At 43.9% G+C, this 20900-nt stretch overlaps 2 protein-coding genes across 4 annotated transcripts in view; both read left to right on the forward strand.

The window, feature by feature from the left end:
• AMMECR1L (AMMECR1 like) overlaps positions 1-20800 on the forward strand; it is a 21061-nt gene extending 261 nt beyond the window's left edge. The window contains exons 1-8 of one of the 3 annotated variants that reach the window (XM_077766742.1): positions 493-690; positions 1037-1146; positions 9562-10006; positions 12476-12586; positions 12898-13012; positions 13675-13765; positions 15724-15820; positions 17511-20800. In XM_077766742.1, the coding sequence (XP_077622868.1) occupies positions 9600-10006; positions 12476-12586; positions 12898-13012; positions 13675-13765; positions 15724-15820; positions 17511-17622 (933 nt within the window). In that variant the 5' untranslated portion in view covers positions 493-690; positions 1037-1146; positions 9562-9599 and the 3' untranslated portion in view covers positions 17623-20800. Of the gene's footprint in view, positions 1-492; positions 691-1036; positions 1147-9561; positions 10007-12475; positions 12587-12897; positions 13013-13674; positions 13766-15723; positions 15821-17510 lie in introns of those variants that run through there. The other 2 variants (XM_077766741.1, XM_077766743.1) reach the window with 2 other exon arrangements.
• Positions 1-20900, forward strand: part of POLR2D (RNA polymerase II subunit D) — a 450734-nt gene that overhangs the window by 412257 nt on the left and 17577 nt on the right. The window lies entirely within an intron of this gene.

Consider the following 20900-nt stretch of genomic DNA (forward strand, 5'->3'; position numbering starts at 1 on the left):
GCCCCGTACTCTCCCTCCCCGCCCCCTTTTTTTCTTACCTTTCACCTCTCTCTCTGCCTGCTGTGCCCCTCCCCGCTCCGGCTTCTCCTTTCCCCACCGTGTCTCGTCCTTTTCTTGCCTAACTCTTTTTTCACGCGCACGCTTTCTCCTGTTCCTCTTCTCCTCCTCCTCTTTTTTCCCAGCCCCACCCTCACTCCTGCTTCCTTATCCACCCGTAGCCCCCATTTCCATTATCCCTCCACCTTACACTCTGTGGGTTTTAAGCTCTCTCCTTCCCAGGCTGTGGGTTTTGCCCTTCATCCCTTGCCCTCCTCCCTTCCCTGTCCTGATCTGAACTCCTCACTTTGCCACACTCCCTTACCCTGATCCCTCTGGGCCTATCCTCTTTCACTGCCCTCTCCTTGGATAGTGTGGGTGGGGCTTGGAGTCTCCTGTTTACATCTTTGGGAATAGCTTAATTCTATACTACTGGGGGGGTGGGGAGAGTTGTTGAAGAGATTATGAAGAGATTTATGCAAGACTAATAGGAAGGATGGATGACTCTTACCAACAATTAACATCTCCACCTGGGATGACAGGATGGCCTGTCCTCAGGACCTTGGCATGCTGTCCAGTAATTCTTCAACACCATCTTTGCAGAGAATTTGGAAATATGCTTGTATTCTGAAACCAGTGGAGAGCCTTGAAATGGTATATCTTGGCCTGAGAGCAAGTTTTGATCTAAATAAGTGGTGGAGGAAGTTTTAATGTGTGTCTCATGTTCAAGTTCAATAAAACCTTTGATCCTCACTGTCCTCCCTTATTGGTGATGACGCCAAGGATGAGGTGATTCAGTGCATGGGACTGCCATTGCTGCCTTAGATTTAGATTTTGAAATGTTTTGAAGTAGGGAGAGCCTGGTCCCTAGCTGTTGTTTTTGTTGTTGTTGGGTTTTTTCCTAGAAATTGCTCTGGGAGTTGTAATTTTTCACAAGCTTTATCTCACCTCTGGACTGCCTTGATTTTGTTCATTCACTGCCCCTGCATTTCTGTCTTAGGTACAAGAAGAAGGAATGGAATCGGAAGGAAGAAAATTCATTTCAGAGACAAAATAGCTCCCCTCCTCTATTATAGCTGTACTCCTGGCAATAGAAACTATCTGCTTTCAGTGAGTAGTACCCTGGACATATTTAGAATGTTTAGAATTTGTTGCTGTTAATGGTTTTAGGCCGGTGCTAGGACATTAGGATGTAGACTTACTTTTTCACTTGTATTTTTTGCTTCCCTGAGGGTGTCCTGATGTTGCTGGAGTTCCTTCCACTTGTCCTCTTAAAATAACTTAAATGTGTAAAGATGAACTTGTTTTCTATAATCTCATTAGAGTGACCTACATGGTGGTATATTAGTACGCTTATCCTTTATGTGTTTAGTACGTAGGTCTAGCTCCCACCCCTTCCCTTTTTAAAACAACCAAAGATCAACACTCAGAGGTTAATGCAGTTCCTGATCAAGGTCAATTATTGGGTCTATTCTATACAGTTATAATCTTCAGAGATTTTTGGAACATTTTGCCCTAAATCTGCTGTGATGATACTGTTTTCTGGAAAAATTTTTATTACTGCTGTGTCCCCTTGAGTTTATTAATTGTGGTATGCTTACCCTTGTAAGATAGCATTTTTCACAGTGCTTCACATCTTATTGGAGCCTCATAATCCCTCTGAAGGAGGCAAGGGACAAATATTTTCATTTTACAAATGAAAGAACCAAGGCCCAGAAAGATGCGGCACCTTGCCATAGATCACATAGTAAAGGAAGGAGATCTAAAAACAAAACTTTTGACCCCTGTGGTTTTTTGTTTTTTTTTTTTTTAAGTTGAAATGAAAATCTATAGCCTTGTGCATTTTTGTAAATCAGTACGTTTTAAAAACACTTCTATGGGTAGATCTGTATTTTGCAGGGAAATTTTTCACACAGCAAGCATTTGGATATATGTATGTGTGTGTGTTGAGGTTTCAGAAATATAGAAGTGATTTATTTGAAATGATTACCAGAATGTTTGTGGGCTTTTCATCTGACTGTTTCTTAGAATAGTTACATAAGTAGGCCAGAATTACAGTTCAGAGGCCATTTCCCTACTCAGACAACATGATTATTAAATTGAATTTCAGTCCAACTCTCTGTGTCACAAAGGAAACAACAACCCATTCCTTTCTGTATAAAGCTTGGTTTGAACAGACATCCGGACACTGCATCATAACAAAAGAAGCAGACACTCTATTTTCTTTGCTTCTTTCCTATCTCCCAGATCTGCTTTCTTTGTCATAAGGTGATGCTCCCTAGTGAGCTGTTTTGAGGCTTGTCTTCAGAAGGTGAATCATTAACCCCCNAAATGTAACTACTTTGACACAGTATTTCCATTAGTACTCAATATATATCAAGACTCTGCAATACTAGCATATGTAGCAAGTTTCATGTCTTTGCACGGTATGTCTGTAAGCTTAACAGAGAACTCTGGTAGAATAGAACTATGTACAAGTCTCATACAGCCCAGTGTTCATACTTTATATTTTCTGGCATCTCACCATGAACAGAAGATGATTTATTAGAAGCCATTGCTCTCCAAAGAGGAAGAGCATCAAGGTCATTAAAGTAATAATTTCACGTTAATAATACGAGCTCTTAGACTTCAAGGTAGTTCTTAATAGAATTTTATTATGGGGGCATTTATTTTTCTAGAAATTGTAAGAATTCTAAACGATGTTATTTTTATACCGTACCCTATTTATGTTAGGTAGTAGTAGTATTAATAATAGCAGATGCTTTAATAAATAAAACTTATGTGCTAAAGAATGCTAAATGCTTTTTATGTCGTAGTGAATGGTCACAAATAACCTTCTGCAATATCAGGAGCCTAAGTACACAGAGATGTGACAACCTGCCTGAGTTTGCATAGCCAGTATGTGACAAGTCTGAGTTAGAATTTGAGCCTAGACGGTAATCCCAAAGCCTAGGCTGTGTCCTCTGATGATAGGAGCTGCTCTGTGAAGATGTCAGTGAACTTATGGAGCCTTGGAAGGGAGGAGGGCCATCCTGTCTGGCCAGCCAGATCAGTCAGGGTGTCTTCACATCCTCCCTCTGTACTGGTCTCCACACCTTCTTCATAAACATCGGAAGTTTGGGGCGCCTGGGTGGCCCAGTCAGTTGAGCATCCAACTCTTGATTTTGGCTCTGGTCATGATCCCAGGGTTGTGGGATTGAGCCTCACATTGGGCTCTGCTGAGTGAGGATCCTGCTTGAGCTCTTTTCTCTAAAATAAATAAGATGCAAAAATAAATAAAGAGACATCACCAGTTTACGAGACATCATTTGTATTAACTCCTGAAATGATAAATTGTTTCTCAGGCAAATAATGTTCCAGTGGGTAGCTCTTAAAGCACCCTATCATTTAAAAAAAAAAATTCTCAAGCACAGTTCAGAAGCTAGGTATGGCCTGTCAAAGGAAAGCCTTGAACCATCTTAAAACTAAATCCCACCCAAGGCTAAGCCCAGGACTGACCAGTGACTGGTGTGTTTTAGCATAGAAAACCACTACAAGCATAAATCAAACCAAGAAGTTAATTTAAGAGCTATTTGATCTAATTTTTAGAATTAATTGGCCACATTGGTTATCCTTTTAGCTGTGAATTAAACCATTCCTCAATTTGGGCTGAATAGAGTTGACATTGTTGATAAGAACATATATTTGTAATTCAGTTGCCTTCAGCTTCTGACACACTCCACAGTCGGCACCTCACAGTAGAACCAAGGATCTAGAGATTAGTTTGTGCCATAAACATTCTTTATATGAAAAAGACAAATTTTGGATGGCTCAGTCGGTTGAGCATTTTTGACTCTTGATATCAGCTCAGGTCTTGATCTAAGGGTTATGAACCCTGTTTTGGGCTCCGTGCTAGGCGTGAAGCCTGCTTAAAAAGAAAAGATGGACTTCAGTGAAATTACCAGGCTTGTAGTTAAGACTGTTGGTGTGTATTACTATACACAGGGCACTGCGTTAGTTGCCATGAAAGAAAACACAAATGCCTGCCACCGCCTCTGAGAGGAAAGGTGATGATGAGCGCAGTGCTGGCTGGAATGTAAGTGGCACTGTAAGCCACCCAGCCCAGAGCTACAGAGCACTGCTGCGCCTGCCACAGAGGGAGGAAGAGCTACCATCTAGCTTTCACTGTGGAACCTGATGACAGTAGACCCTTTGAGGCTTGCGTGTCAGGGAGGGCGTGCCGACTTTTTCAGCAGTGAAACATACTTCAGTGTATTTGATGCTTGTTAGGTTAGGAGGTCTTGAAAGAAGAGGTAAAACCATGATTCTTGTTAACTTCTCTGGCATTTTGTGGAAGCATGGGTACTGTCTCCATCTGGTGGAAATCTAGTTCTAACTTGTCCGTTCTCATTGATTGCTCTAAAATGGACAGGCAGTAAGAAAATGAGATCAGTGCTACTGGCTTTTAAAGTTGCCCTTCAGGGGTGCCTGGGTGGCTAGTTGGTTGAGCGTCCAACTCTTGATTTCAGCTCAGGTCATGATCTTACGGTTTCGTGAGTTCTTGCTGATCTCATGGAACCTGCTTAGGGTTCTCTGTCTCCCTCTCTCTCTGCCCTCCCCTGCTAACACTGTCCTGTCTCTCTCAAAATATTTAAAAATTAAGTGGCTGGCCCTTCAGTTTAGCTTTGAAAGAATAATCAGCTGAAGGTATGGAAGGGTCTCTGCGGTATGTGTATATAAAGGTGGTTGATGAGCCCAGGACTGACTGGATTTGGGGGCATTGTAAGCCACCCGGCCCAGAGCAGAGCAGCTTTTTACACTCGATTCCAATTATTTCAAGTGAACCAACTTTATGGTATCCATTCAGGAATGTCTGTGCTCCAAGTACCATCATTGGTAGTTATCATGAGATTTGGGGAAGGATAAGAGCAAATGCACACACAGTTTTAGAAAAGGTAGAGTATGTCATTAGGGGTATTTGTTTTTAGCTGGTTAGTCTGTTGTTTTGAAATTCTCTTCTGAGATCTCTAGGCCGTTCTCTCCCAAGCCCAGCTGCTTTGGGAAACCAGTGACTCTTTGGTCATTGGAGGACAGTTGTGGGAGCTGAGTCTGAGACTGCTTAGTTGTGGTGAGATGGCCCACTTTGTTGGAGTAGGATTAAAAGAGTCTCAAAGGGGGCACCTGGGTGACTCAGTTATTGGGCGTCAAATTTCAGCTCAGGGCATATCATAGTTTGTGGGTTTGAACCCCCCCAGGCTCAGAGCCTGGAGCTCGCTTCAGATTCTGTCTGTCTCTCCCCTCCCCCAATCAACGCTCTCTCTTTCAAAAATAAATAAACATTAAAGAAAAAGTTTTGATGAAATTGATAAATAGGGTTGATGTTGTAAATAAGTATACACGCCCAGCACTTTGGTTTACTGTACATTCTTATCTGTAATTCACTTGTAATGTGCCTCATGCTGACAGATAAGTAAAATATTGGCCCCCTTAAAAACATGTCTTTGTAATAATTCAGTAGAAGGGGAGATTGAGTAGGTAGACAATAGATGAAATAAGACTGGCCATACGCTAAAAATTATTAAAGCTGGTTATTTGGTTCATTACACTATTCTACTTTATGTTTGAAATTTCATAGATTTAAATTTATAGAAAAAATTTTTGAAGAAATACCTTCTCATGTATTTTTGATGCAAAAAAATCTAACTCTGCTTTTGGTCACTAATTGAGAATATCGGTTGAATTGTTTGCTTAGTGGCCTCCAGAGAAATGCTCGGGCCTAAGGAGCCACAAGATTTGGGTTGGTTCTGTTGATTTCAAAATGATTTCCATTGGTGGTTGAGGCGGGTGCGGGGAGCGCTGGGTGTCGGGTGTGACCCTGCTCCGCAGCAGAGCAGTGTGCGTAGGTGGCACAGACGCAGGATCCGCCCAGGCTTGAGTCCACCTGCCTTGACCTGGTTTGGAAATCCTCTCCCTTGCTCCGCCATGGGATATTTGGGGTCGGTCACTGGTCAGGTAGCAGATGACACCTGCTGAGAACACCTGAGTTGCCACTGTATTATGACAATTTTGCTCTTCAGGTGTGCTTTGGTGCAGTCAGAATGAGGAAACGTTTCTTTTTTTAACTTTTGTGTTTCATCCTTTCTCTTTGCCGCTTTGAACTTTGGGGCTTTCCAGACGCCCTGTCAGAGCACCAGCTCTTTACAGGTAGTCCTGCTGCTTCATTCCACATATCCTAGCCCCTGGCCCACAGTTTTACACAAGACAAAGTCAAGAGGCCGGTGACATCCACTGTGGAATCCAGTGATGGGGTCATGGCTTGGGATTTTAGATTTGGGCTTAGATTGGATTTTTGGTTGGGGTTTTTGTTTTTTTTTTTCTGCTCCATTTTTTTAAGTTAATTTCTGTACCTAATATAGGGCTCGAACTCACAGCCCTGATATCAAAAGTCACGTGTTGTTCTAACCGAGCCAGCCAGGTGCCCCTCCTGTTCCATTTTTGCTGGCAATATTCTCTGAAGTATTAGGTCCATTTTTGGTATACCCTTGAATGTAATTTGTTTGTTTGTTTTTTTATCATGCCCTTAGGAAATGCCTGAGTCTAGTGGACTTTATTATTGTCAGGACTCATTCTTCTTTGTGGCTGGTGGAAGGACCTAGCCCTTGGAGTCTGACAGATAGACTGGCCCAAATCCTAACCCTACCACTTAGGGGCATGCTGTCTGGCTTTGGGCAGATTGTCTTACTTATTCAGCCTAAGGTTCCTCATCTGTAAAATGATGGTTACATTGCCTACCTTACTGAGGATTTGAGGTTTTGAGAATTCAATGAAATCCTGTTTAAAGAGCACCTGTTCAGAGTAAGCACTGCTCTAAGTGCTTAGTGTCTCCCAGTCCTGGCCCTCTGGGAATTTCCATCCTAATGGGGCAGTTGAACAAGAACCCAAGTGATAAGAGCAGCTAAATATATTATCACCTAGTACCTGGCAGGCACTGTTTCAAGTACTTGATGGTATTAAGCTCATTTAATTCTCCTAAAACCCTTTGAGGCAAGTACTATTGTTGTTCCCATACTGAAGAAACTGAGTCATGGGAGGTTGAACATGGAGGAATCTAAATTTGAACCCAGGCCATTTGGCTCTGGAGGCACTATTCTGTTAAACAAAATATTCTCTTTTTCTTTTTGTTTTAAATTTTTGTTAATGTTTGTTTATTTTGAGACAGAGGGACCAGGAGTAGGGGAGGGTCATAGAGAGGAAGAATCCCAAGCAGGCTCCCCCTTAGGGCAGAGCCCTACGTGGGATTTGAACTCATGAACCGTGAGATCATGACTTGAGCTGAAATCAAGAGTCAGATGCTTAGCGTGCTTGGGTGGCTCAGTCGGTTAAGTGTCTGACTTCAGCTCAGGTATGAGCCCTGCGTTGGGATCTGTGCTGACAGCTAGCTCAGAGCCTGGAGCCTGCTTCAGATTCTGTGTCTCCCTCTCTCTCTCTCTGACCCTTCCCTGCTTATGTTGTCTGTCTGTCTGTCTGTCTGTCTCTCTCTCTCTGTCTTTCTCTCAGAAGTAAATACAACATTTAAAACAAATTTTTTTAATTAAAAATAAAGAGATGCTTGACCAATAGAGCCACTTGGGTGCCCTTGTTTTTTGTTTTGGTGTTGTTTGTTTTTAATTAGCATGCTCGAGTTGGGGAGAGGGGCAGAGGCAGAGACAGACAGAATCCCAAGCAGACTTCATGCTCAGTGCAGAGCCTGACGCAGGGCTTGAACTCATGACCCTGTGATCATGACCTGAGCCTAAATTGAGAGTTGGACACTCAACAGACTGAGCCACCCAGGCACCCCTCCCTCTTATAACAGTCTAAACAAGACATCCACAAAAACAAACTTGTCATTAGGAGTTTTATTATATCAAGTACCTAAGCCTTTCTCAAAAAGAAGCCGTTTTCAAGTCAGACATTGAAGTGTGCAGGCTATTATCCTCAGCCACAGACAACTTTTGTCACACTAAGAATTGCCCTAAATAGAAAATTCTGTATTTTGCTATGGATCAGTGTATATAAAGAATATAAATAATACTTGTGAAATTTTTGTATCTCACTAAGCCTAGAGTGACAACTCGTTTGTGTAAAAATAATGGCATTGCAAATGGGTATGTAAATATCTAATTTGATTTAAAAGGTTGTAGAATTTACAACTAAAATACTGTATTATATACAGCACTGCCTAAAAAGGCATATGTCCAAATCACAGGAAGATTTAAGTTTGCTTTTCTTAAGGCAGCAGAATTTTACAGACTTTGATATTATCAACATAGAAATAACTAGGATTGGGGTGCCTGGGCCACTTGGTTAAGCGTACAACTCTTGACTTTGGCTCAAGTCATGATCTCACAGTTTGTGGGATCAAGCCCCATATCAGGCTCTGTGCTGACAATGTGGAGCCTGCTTGGGATTGAGATATTCTCTCTCTCTCTCTCTCTCTCTCTCTCTCCCCCTCTCCCTCTCCNAGCACTCTTTTACACTAAATAAATAAACAAACAAACATTAAAAGAAAGAATTAGGATCTGTTTCCCTGATTCTATTGAATCAGAGAAAGGATCTTGGTGGTGTTATAACTATGCATTTTTACCTCTGGCTGTTTAAGAAAAAAAATTAGTAAAAAAACAATTCCTTTCTTCTGTTCACATCATCAGATGGGATGTTCTGATTTCCTTGCCTGTCCACTGCCACACGTCGTTAGGCTGAGTGGCTTTGCATGCGTCTGTCTCACGACAGGGCAGAAATGGCTTCCTCACAGAAGGCCTCTGAAGCTTAGGTCATTCGTGTGAATAAGGGTTCCTACTAAGTTGTAGCTTTTTCTTGAATTGGAGTTTTGAAAGGATAGAGAGATGTGTAGAAATTGGAGTGAGTTCAGAGAACCAAAGAAAATGAGCAAGGCATTGGAGAGTGAGAGCTGTGAGGACAGGGAGGTTGGGAGCCTCGTGTTGGAAGGCGTGCTCTTCTCAGAATGGCGGCTTTTCATATTCACTAAGGTTTAGGGCCACAATCCCACAGGTAGATATAGGTTAGTGATGAGTGAAATGCCGAAAGGACGTGGTCAGTGAGGAAAAAGCATGAAGGGTCTTCTGGGGCTCTTTAAAAATAGGGATGGTCTAATTTGGAGGCTTTTTAAGGCTGATGAAGAATCTGACAGGTCCAGTGCTGTCTTGCAGTCTTGAAATGTCCTCATCCAGCTTCACGATGGCTGCCACCCCGTCCTCTACCCCTGGGAGTCCTGGGCAGGCTGTTTGTTGCCTGCCTCTTTCTGTGATGATCATAAGCTTTATGGAAAATGGAAAATTGTTCTTCTTTCGGAAAAGGTTGGGAGCCCCTGGCCTGCAGATCAGGGTCTTCCGTGGTGTTGGTCTGCAGCCCTTTGTGACCTGCTGGCCTGGATGAGGAGGAGGATTTGAGGACTTTTAACACTCTCCATGTAGACCCGTTCTTTTGATTATTTTCTCCTTTTAACTAACCTTTTGAATTAATGCTTAGCCGTTCTCTTTTTGTTAGGGTTCTGCAGCATTCCAGACCTCGAGCACTGAATCAGGATGGGAAAAAGACGTTGTGTTCCTCCACTCGAGCCCAAGTTGGCAGCAGGCTGTTGTGGGGTCAAGAAGCCCAAGTTATCTGGAAGTGGGACGCACAGTCACGGGAACCAGTCCACAACTGTCCCCGGCTCTAGTTCAGGACCTCTTCAGAACCACCAGCATGTGGATGGCAGCAGCGGCCGGGAAAATGTGTCGGACTTAACTCTGGGACCTGGAAATTCTCCCATCACACGAATGAATCCCGCATCGGGAGCGCTGAGCCCTCTCCCCCGGCCCAACGGAACTGCCAACACCACCAAGAATCTGGTGGTGACTGCAGAGATGTGCTGCTACTGCTTTGACGTCCTCTACTGTCACCTCTATGGCTTCCCACAGCCACGACTTCCTAGATTCACCAATGACCCCTAGTGAGTAAATCAGGTACAGGGGACAGTGAGAAAGGCGTGATGACGTCTTTCTTGGGTCATTGTCTTGAAATCCTGCTACTTATACAAAGTTTTGGCACGGTTTGGGCAGTGGGTAACAGGATAGGATGATGAGATGTGTCCAGACAATAGCTAAAACAGTATCTGGTTTCAGGAATGGAAGAGGTGTAGGTTATGCTTGGAGGAAATGTAGACTTGTTTTTAAGGTAATGTTTTAGAAATCAGAAGGATTTTATTCTTGGTTCTTCTGTTGGTTTGTTGGTTCATATTGCATTGGATAGGAGGCCACACCATCACATCATTGTTGACCTGGATGTTGAAGTCCAAGTGAATTGGAAGTGTTTGAGGGCCAGGCTGGAGACTAGGAGCTGTGGTGCTCTTAATAAGGGTCCCCTCACTTTGTTAGTAATCCCACATGGCCACTGGCACCCCACCAAGAGTGTCAGAATCTGCTTTACTGTTTTCAGTTTGAGACCCTGTTATTTGTCCCAAGCTCTCTCAAGGTGTCAGTGACTTAAATATGTAGGGGTGCCTGGATGGCTCAGTTGGTTAAGCATCCAACTCTTGATTTGATTTCAGCTCAGGTCACAATCTCCCAGTTCAAAATAAATAAAAATAAAAGGGAATATGTGTAGTGTGAAGAAATTTCATGCTGGTGTTTTCTTCATCCTCAGAATTGGAAGCAGCTCTGAGGTGGCTCTAATTTTTTTTTTTTTAAACGTTTGTTTTTGAGAGACAGACACAGGGCATGAACAGGGGAGGGGCAGAGGGAGAGGGAGACCCAGAAACCAAAGCAGGCTTTAGTCTCTGAGCTGTCAGCACCGAGCCCCACGTGGGGCTTGAACCCACAAACCCTGAGATCATGACCTGAACCAAAGTCAGACAGTTGGCTCAACCGACTGAGCCACCCAGGCACCCCTCTGAGGTGGCTTTGAAAGCACTGAAGAGGGGCGCCTGGGTGGCTTAGTCGGTTAAGCGTCCGACTTTCGCTTAGGTCATGATCTCGCGGTTCGTGGGTTTGAGCCCCGCGTAGGGCTCTGTGCTGACAGCCAGCTCAGAGCCTGGAGCCTGCTTCAGAGTCTGTGTCTCCCTCTCTCTCTGACCCTCCCTGCTCACGCTGTCTCTCTCTCTCTCCTAGAAATAAATTAAAAAATATTTTTAAAAATTTAAAAAAAAATAAAAACACTGAAGAAATCTTTTTGGAGCATTCATTGACCCAGGATCATTCATTCCTCACCTGTTAGTGCCATACAAGGTGATGCAGAGCCCTGCTGGGCAGGGTGTGGAGAGGTATGAAGAAAAAGTCCTCCCTCTTGGGAGACTTACTGAGCTGCAGATCACACACACAAAGCTAAATCGTGGGTATGACACCCTGATCAGAAGGAGAGGGGAAGCTATGCTTGTGTGATTGTGTCAGAGGAGAGCAAGTGTAGAGAAAAATGTGCTGACTTTTTAGGGCAGCATTGCCACAGGATACCGTGGTCAGAAAATTCCTCATTGAACATGTGGAGATTCTAAGCTTTGATCTTAATGGGATCAGTGTGTCCCGAGCAGGAGATGGACATGGATTTGGAAGAGTGGGTGGTGGCAGCAGTGTTGTAGCATACGGCTGTTGTGTTCAGGGGCTTATGTTTCCATCCTGCAGACAGTGGAATTCTTGAGTAGGTTTTGGGACAATAACTTCGGCTGGTGCTGTTCAGGTGTTTACTGGAAGAAAAAGGTAGGTAGGTAGTAGATCTGCTGTATAACAGTGATCAGAGTAGACAGCTTTAAAATTTAAGTTGCTTTTAGAAGTATTTTGCTCAGTCTAAGAACTAAAGGCATAGGAATAGAGAAGACGCTCAGGAAGAAGGGACAGTCCTGAACTTGTTTGTAAAATAAATCAATCTGATGGAACCTAATGAACCGTGTCTTTGGCCTAGAAGCAGAAAGTGGCAACTTCTGCTGATTAATAAGCTTTCTTAAGGAGACATTGTTTTTCTTTTACAAACCTTTGTGAGCAGGACCAGGGGCAGAAATAGTTAGGGGAACAGTGTGCGGTCGTGGGGAATGGAGAGGACGTACGCAGGTCGTGTCTTCATGAAGGATGTAACTGGGAAACATGGACACTTCTAAGAATTAAGAGGAGAAAGATGTGGAATATTAGAAGAAATTGAGTCCTGGGCAGAGGAAAAGGAAAGTAGCACACACAAGTGTCACAATGAAGTGAGACCATCAGCAAGGAACGCAGGAGGGGCTGCAGAGAGCACCTGTTCAGGCTGCCGGGTGCAGCATCCTCTCTGCCTCCATCCAGGGACGGCACGATCCCCAGAAGCCAGTCCTTCAGATAGCCACAGCTCGGGAATCAGTCCTTTGGGGGAATAACCGGAATGAACAGGGCAAAAGCAAAGGTTTTGTTCTGATCCATAATTGATTTGGGGCTGGAGAATGTTTTTTGTTTTGCTTTTTTAGTCCGCTCTTTGTGACGTGGAAGACAGGGCGGGACAAGCGGCTTCGTGGCTGCATTGGGACCTTCTCAGCCATGAATCTTCATTCAGGACTCAGGGAATACACGTTAACCAGGTAATGGCACCAGACATAAGCTCTGCAGATACAAATTGGCTACATTTGAAAAGAACTGCCTGACTATTTCTTCTAAGTGGTAAAAGTTGGAGTGTTCTCTTTTTGGTAATCAGGAAATGTGGGGACCTTAACCTGGTGAGTCACTAATCAGTTCAAGTGTAGACAGTTAATGCATCATGTTATTTTTTAGCATGTTAGTGCTGATGGGTAATCAATATTCGCCACTTAGTTCAGGATTCATAAGTATTTGGGCATAGAATGTTGGCTCCTAACTCCAGAGCAGCCTCACTTCTGTTTTCTGTCCCCTCCAGTGCACTTAAGGACAGCCGATTCCCCCCCCTGACCCGAGAGGAGCTGCCTAAACTTTTCTGCTCTGTCTCCCTCCTTACTAACTTTGAGGATGCCAGTGATTACCTGGACTGGGAGGTGAGAACAGCCGCATTTGGAACTCTGCGTCTCTCGTTGCATTTGGGTTCGGGTTAGTACATGGTAATGTATCTCCTTCCTTGAGAGAGGGTAGAGGAATGCAAAAGCTGAGTTTGGAAGCGATTGGGGGCCATACAGGGGACAGGAAAGATGCTGTGATCTTAGAAGTAGGGAAGAAATGTGAAGTTTTTCTTTTTTTGTGTCTTCCCAGTCCACTCTTTTCCATATCCTTCTCCCACTCCTAATAGAAACTGATAGTGGGGTTAAAAGAGAGCATTTCAGATCCCTCTTGCCAAGCCCTTGAGTAAAAGTTATTGTCCAGAGCCATATGTGAGGGAGTCATGAGCCTAAATCAAAGCCCTGTGGTATGTTTAACGGAATAGAGTAAAGGTGGAATATTTAAGATTATTGGATGAGCTATTGAAAGAATATATTTCTGCAACCCTCATACTCAGAGAGGTGGCTACACGTAGACTCGCAGCTTCCCTCAACCTGAAGTTACTTTGGCCTCGATACCTGAGAAAAGAGTTAATCATGAGAAGTAGCAGGTTCTCCTTTTCTCAGAGCTGGATCAAGCTGGTCAGGGGACAGTGTCAATTAAGTGTGGATGACTCCAGTTCCATTAGAATAAGTAAATGCCATTTATTTGGTTTTTCCTGTAGGTAGGGGTCCATGGGATTCGAATTGAATTCATCAATGAAAAAGGTGTCAAACGTACAGCCACATACTTACCTGAGGTTGCTAAGGAACAAGGTGAGTTGGACAAAAGGAATTTCAGTGGATACTATTCACAACATTACCATATAAAGGCAGGACAGTGGAGTGTTCGTTGTCTTTCAGCCCAACTGTAGCTAAGAATTAGTGCCTTCTTTCCGCTTATGGAAAGAAGAAGTCTTACGGAACGAGAAACAAACTCCCCAAAAGATGCAGGAGATGAGGGTTACCTGGGTGACACAGTTGGCTAAGCATATGACTCTTGATCTCGGCTCAGGTCATGATTTCACAGTTCGTGAGTTTGAGCCATGCATTGGGCACTGTGCTGATGGTGCGGAGCTTGCTTGGGATTCTGTCTCTCCCTCTCTCTGCCCCTCCCCCATTAGTGTGTGCGTGCACGTGTCCATATGTGCACTCTCTCTCTAAATAAACTTTAAAAATTAATAATAATTTTTTTTAAAGATAAAGGAGCTGAGGAAAAAGAATGGTAAAGACTTCCTTACTCCCTAGTTTCACTTCCTCTCAGTGAAAAATTTTGTTTCCTGGCCCCCAAAATGAGTAGTAATTGTAGCAAAATTCCAGTAAGCAACTGGACTGTATTGTGGAGTTCATTGTAAAGGGAAGTTGCCTGTATCACTGGGTTTTGAACTTCTGGTCATTAATTATTAAACAATGTTATGCCTAGAAAAAGGCAAAACATAATCTTTCGTCTTTCTCTTTTCTGAGAAGTTAGTAGTTAATAAGTTCTTATAATGGGACAGTAAAGATAGGAAGTAGGTTAGATAGGTTCTTTAAAAGAATATTTAGAGAATACCTTTCAGTGTTGCTTGTGTGTTCTGTGATACATAATTCACTTTTCTTTTGGGACACCTGGGTGGCTCAGTTGGTTAAGCATCCAACTCTTGATTTCCACTCAGGTCATGATCTCATGGATTGTGAGATCGAGCCCCAGGGAGCCTGCCTGGGATTCTGTCTGCCCCTCCACCACTTGGGCACATGTGCTCGCTCGCTTGCTCTCTTTCTCAAAATAAATAAAAATAAACTTAAAAAAAGTACTAAACATAATTCACTTTTCTTCCTTTTTTCTTCTTTGTCTCTCTCTTCTTTTTTGTATGTTTTTGAAAATAATACAGTATTCACACAGTATTTGTTGGATGTGAACCTGGAATAGAGAAAAATAGCCATTTCAGTGTATCAATGAACTAGTTATTTGGAGAGTGTTTGCCTTATTGTTTTCCATCATGGTCGTGTTTAAACTTTTTCAAAAGCATTGTGGATGTGGCAAAAAAAGGAAGCCTTTTAGCTACTTTGAGGTTGTAAGTCTAACATTTCTGTACAAGGAGGCACACTATAGATAACTTCCTAATAGGGAGATGTGGTAATAGTATAGATAATGAAATTACTTGTGTGTATAATTACTTTATATTACTGTAAAACTTGGTAATTTTAGGGGTTTCTATTTGGTTTCCAATTTTGGAATATTTGACTTTGTTAAAAATGTACAGGAACAACATAACACTGTATGTGTGAAAATTTTTCTTGTCCTTCATGAAGGACTAGTTTCCTTCCTACTCTCAGTTCTCTGTGATAGAAAACAGGACTTCTAGAAATCCTCAAAATAAAGGAAGGGCCACACCAAGGAGTATAGGCTACAGAACTTGAAACCTCTCCTCCTGCAGAGCAGCCTTGGTTATCAGCACTAGTCCGGCAGGCCAGCCTTAACTTGACCATATTTGTTCCTATGTAGTTATACTGGGATCACATCTGACAGGAAAGACACGGGAGCAGGGGCCTAGGGACAGCCATTGTGGTATGTGTTGGGTTATCATCTCACACCTTAGAAATTCCACTCGGACTGTCAGTGAGGCAGACGGGGCCTGGTGTCCAGGGCTCCCTTTGACCCTCGCAGACTTGGCAGCTTCTCTCCTCTTGCCATGTTGGAACATGCCCTACTCTTGTGTCATCAAGCACTGACCTCATTGTGCCTCTCTTCTCAGACTGGGATCAGATCCAGACAATAGACTCCTTGCTCAGGAAAGGTGGCTTTAAGGCTCCAATTACCAGTGAATTCAGAAAAACGATCAAACTCACCAGGTAACCCACTGTCTCATTTTCCTTGTCATTTTAATTTAGTTGGGGTTGGATGGAGGATACTTGTGATGGAAAGGGTTAGAAAAGCTTTTCTCTACTAATGTCCCTAAACTAAAAAAGTGTGGGTCAGGGTTAGGCTGGGAGGAAGCAATGGCAGCGGAAGCAAAGACTCCCCAGTGTCCTGGGCATCTCTGCAGCTGAGCTGACGGCAGAGCGGGAGCGGAGTTTAGGCCGCCATCAGGTGCTGGGTGTCTTTGCCAGACCCACTGGTTGGGGGGTTAAGAGGGCACACCAAGGCCAAGAACAAAGGCTCTGAGTGCGGAGTTCCAGGGTCAATCAAAGTCATGTGCAGTCAGGTGGCCGGGGATACAGGTGATGTGTTAACAGGATAGTCCTGTTTTTCACAGAGGGTTACAAGGAACCCGTTGGGGGAGGTTGCCTTCTATAGTAGAGAAGTTGCATGTGGACTTGGAGTCTGAATCCCAGCTCACCGCTGCCTAACCGTGACCTGGGCCGGTTACTTACTCTGGCTCTCTGAGGGGGGAGGGGGACTTGGCTGTAGGTAAGAAGTGACTCAGAATGCCTTGGGGTTGTATTAGAGTGTGGTAAGGCAATGTAGGAAGCCTTTCTAGCACAGGGCCAGGCAGTAATTGTAGGTGGTCAGTAATGTCGGTTCTCTTGCCATCCCTACTGAAATCGGAAACACTGAGAGGTTTAGCTTCTGTGGGCTTCTGTGGGCCTCTGTTGGCCCCCTCATCTGTAGAATACGGAATAATCATATACTAACCTCACAGGTCTATTTGGAAGATAACCCAGTGTTTTTGAAATGCTTTGGAGTCCAAAAAAAAGAAAAACTTCAAATACAAAGCATTATTATTATTATTATTATTATAATTTATTTGAACAGCCATTTCCCTGTCAAAATTCAGGAATAATCACCTTGCAGTGGAGGAGTGATTACAGTGGGAAAGAGATGGCTCTGGGTAAGGATTGTCACACCCAGCTCCTGTGGTCTGTAGTAGGCTCCATAGGTTTGTAACACCCCATGCTTCGCATCCTGACTCATGGCTCTTTCCAGAGCAAAGCCAAAGTGCTATGAACTCTGTTCTGATGACCCTGTGATATGATATGGCATATTCATCTGGGAATTGAGACCCGTCCTATATAGCCCCAGGATCCTTTAACCTGCTGCATCAGAATTTGACCCAGAATTAGGTATCTGTGCCCCTTTTAGTTATCAGTAACTTGTTTGTTGCTTTTCTGCAAATTGAGGTTGCATTTCTGTCAAACTTATCACATTTTTATGCAGTAGATACGCAGTTTGCACTGGGCATTGGTATAGCCATCTTCCAATCTGCCACCCGCGTAATTTGACCTTAACATTCTTCATCCAGACCCCAGTAGCAGATTGCTTAAGAGCAGCCTGATGATAAGCATACGTAGTGTTTAAAGGTGGGATGTGCAGAAAATACATTCTCAGGGGTGAATTGTGATTGTGCTTTTTCATCTTGTTCATTTGTAATAACGACATTGTTTTCTTGTGCTGTCTTTCATTTTCTGTAAGTAAGATTGCTCTTGGTCTTCCATTTTATTCTTTCAAAATGTGGAATAAGCTTTTGGTTTTCTCTGCTGAGTGACTTTACAAAGTGAAGGGTTTCAGGTTCCTAATACCCTTTCCTGTTTCCTTATACAGGTACCGAAGTGAGAAGGTGACAATCAGTTATGCAGAGTATATTGCTTCTCGACAGCACTGTTTCCAGAATGGCACTCTTCATGCCCCGCCCCTCTACAATCATTACTCCTGACACAAGGCTGCATGACCAGTCCCACCCCCCTGTGGCCACCAATGGCTATGACATCATTGGAGCAGATGCCTCCTCTTCCTGGTCCAGTTACTTCTATTACTGCACCATTTTATGATGCTAGCTTCCGTTGCCAAGTCTGCCTCCAGCCGACTGAGGGGGGGGCAGGGTTATACTGAATGAAACAGAACTTGAGGGGCCCAAGCCTTATCTCAGCCTTTCCTCAATATGGGGTTCCGTTGGATTGGGGCTCCTCCTTGACTAGTGAGAATTACTGTGTGGGTTCAGAAGACCCTTGGCATGCAGGTGCCACTGGTGATTTGCCGCCTGTGTGTTGGCCACACAGTGGAAGCTGGAATCAGTGGTCCATGAAGGTTTACCCCACACACACCCCTACAGCCTCCCCAGATCAAGTAGGTGTATTCCCCTGGCAGTCTGGGCAACGGAGACCAACAAGAAACATTTTTAGGTTGTTTTAAATTCCTTTTTTAAACTTCCAGTTTATTGCGTACCAAGAGTTGATCACAACCTCCATGCTTCATAAGTGGACGCCATGTTAGGGTTGAGTGTGGGCACCATGAGTCTCAGGCTCCTGGACAGAGACCCACATCAAGATCGGAAGCCCTTTGGATGGCGTTGCAGATCTCATTGCTCAATTAGCCTCGAAGGTTTTAATGCTCATCCCACTCTCAGTTGGATTTTCTGGCACTCTTCCTACATCGAGTCTCCTGGTATTGAACAAAGCTCTGTGGTGTAGCCTGCTGAGGACTGGACTGGGATGCCCGTGGGAGGTCCCGAAATCATCGCTGCGTGCAGTGAGAACGGAGAGACCTCTTCCTTACCACCCGGCTACCTCACTCCTCTACTGGTAGCAGTGCCTATAGCTGGATCTAGGTTCTCAGAAGGCATAGGTGTTCAAAGAAGCACTTGGGTTGGGCTTCTAGGAGGACATGTTGTCATAGGAGAGAATCCAGGGTCTCCAAGCTGTTTTCTTTTCAGGCAGACTTCTTGAGGGACCTTTAAGCAGAGGAGTTCCTTGTCTAGTTTGCCTGTAGAAGTGGGAAGACTGTTGCTGTTTCAGTCCTTTCCAGGACTTTAGAACAAAGCTGTGTAATTAACAAGATGAATCTTTATCTTGCCTAACATGCTGGGAATCTTCACCCCACCATGGTAAAGTTCCAAATAGCTCATTTTATTCTAGGTCATTCAGACTTTCATGTGGCATATTTCCCTTCCCCATCATTGCTGATTCCAAATAGCTGTCAGCAAGTTTCTCCTCCCTCTTGCCTGTTCTTCACTCATTTGGTGGCAGAGTTCATAGAAGCTGGGGACTTGGAAGATGCTTTGGAAACATTGTCACAGAGGCACTGCTGAAAGGATTCACAGGAAGAGGTGGCCAGATGGAAGAAAGGACCCGGAGGGTGATACACTGGTTTTCAACAACATGCTTAGAGAACTCTTGAAGTGGATTGGGTGTCAATCCCGTGAACACAATTGTTTTGATTTAACTTATTTTCAGAGTTTATGTGGTGATGGTGTGTCTTTCCAAAATGGGCAAATATCCAAATCAAAAGAAATTTTGAGTTTTCTTCTGCCAGGAATGGGGGAGGGGGAGCAGGGACATAATCCAAGAAATGACACACCTGCCCTTCTAGGCATTGCTGTCTCATTTCCTGGAAGGGGTGGATGAGGGTGAGCAGATTGGCTCAGCACCATCGTCTACTGTTCACGAGGATCTAGAACGTGCAAGGGAAGTGGGCGGACGGTGGGGTGGCCGGCTCAGGCCTTACCCCTCACTTACTGTTGTGCTGTGCTCTCGCATCCTGCCACGTGTCCCTTGCAAGGTTAAGGAAAAAAGCTTCTGAAGATGAAGGGATTGTTTGGTGATTTCCTGCTGCTGAGAATAATAAATGTCTTGTTACAAACAAATGTGACGATAGTTACTCTTAGGTGCCATGGATTGATGTCAGGGTGGTCAGCTCTGGACTAAACCACCCACCTCCAATTTGTACAACAGTATTGATACATAGGGCTACACTCATTACTGTTCAAGTGTTCTATGTTAAAAGTTGTGTTGAATTTCTAAAGATTAAAAAAAGCAAAAAAATTGGTGCTAAACTTTCACCCCTGAGCACGCTCAGTGAGACTGGTCATGCAAGCATTTACTACAGTGCCATGCTCTTCAAGCCTATTTTTTCTTGTAGAAATGTTGCCCTATTTGTCTTCCCCTAGTGTATAGTATGTTTTTTATTTTACTGAGGGTGGGGTAGGATACCTGCCATTTATGAAAATGAACAGAAAATTTAAAAACCCACATATTGGGGAGAAAAAAATCAGTGCACAAGAATTGGGCCGGTTAAGCCCAGCACCACACTGAAGTGGGCTCAGTGGTTTTGGAGTGAAGAAGCCTTACTCCCTGCACATTCCCTCATGCTCCCACACAAGTCCAGCAGTGGAGATGCTCGGTCCCTCTGGCCTTGCCAGGGGGACTGCCGAGTCGACCAAGGAAACCTATTTGGCCCCGTAAGAAATGCCACTGTCAGTGTCTGTCCTGCATGGGGCCTAGTCAGGAAGCAGCCTGGAAGTGTACGGTCACGGTCACCTCATGAAGATGTGTGGCAGGTGGCTCTCAGGAAAAATACTAAGTCTGGATCATCCATGTGGCAGCTTTGCATGGGGAGATAACAGCTCCGAACTCGAACTGAGCTACCTTCCACGTGCTTGACCAAAGCAGTGGGCGGGGGGTGGCCAGTACATGTGTGAGTGGCAGGTGTAAAGAGAAGGGCATGTTTTCTGCTTGATGTTCACTTTGTGCTCGGGCTGCTCAAGCTGAACAGTAGGTAACCACTGTGGAGGAGCCAGCCCACCCTGGCTGGTTCGGTTCGGAGTTCGTTTCACCCCTAGCTGTGAGTGCCTTTTGGTCTGGAAAGTTGGCTTGTCTCATGATACCCACAGCTAGGACATTCTCTGTGTAATTGAGTCCTCGTTTTACGTTAACTAAGAGAATGTCTTTGATCACTAGGATTTGTCGGTGTTGGATTGTTTCCACTGTGAGGTTCTTAAACTTTTTTGCTTCATAATATTAAAGCAACTCATGTTAGAGACCCTTTCAACATGAAAGGTTTGTAGTTGAGACATTACATATATTTTATTGTTTATAATAAAAATCATCTATACAGAAGTCCTGGGTGTTAATTTTAATATTTGCACAAGACCTGTTTTCCATAATATGTTAACACCTACACTTTCACTAACTGTTGATGCTCTTTTCTATCGAGATT

This window comes from Crocuta crocuta, unplaced genomic scaffold (genome assembly GCF_008692635.1).
Source record: "Crocuta crocuta isolate KB4526 unplaced genomic scaffold, BGI_CrCroc_1.0 scaffold5, whole genome shotgun sequence".
NCBI lineage: Eukaryota > Metazoa > Chordata > Mammalia > Carnivora > Hyaenidae > Crocuta > Crocuta crocuta.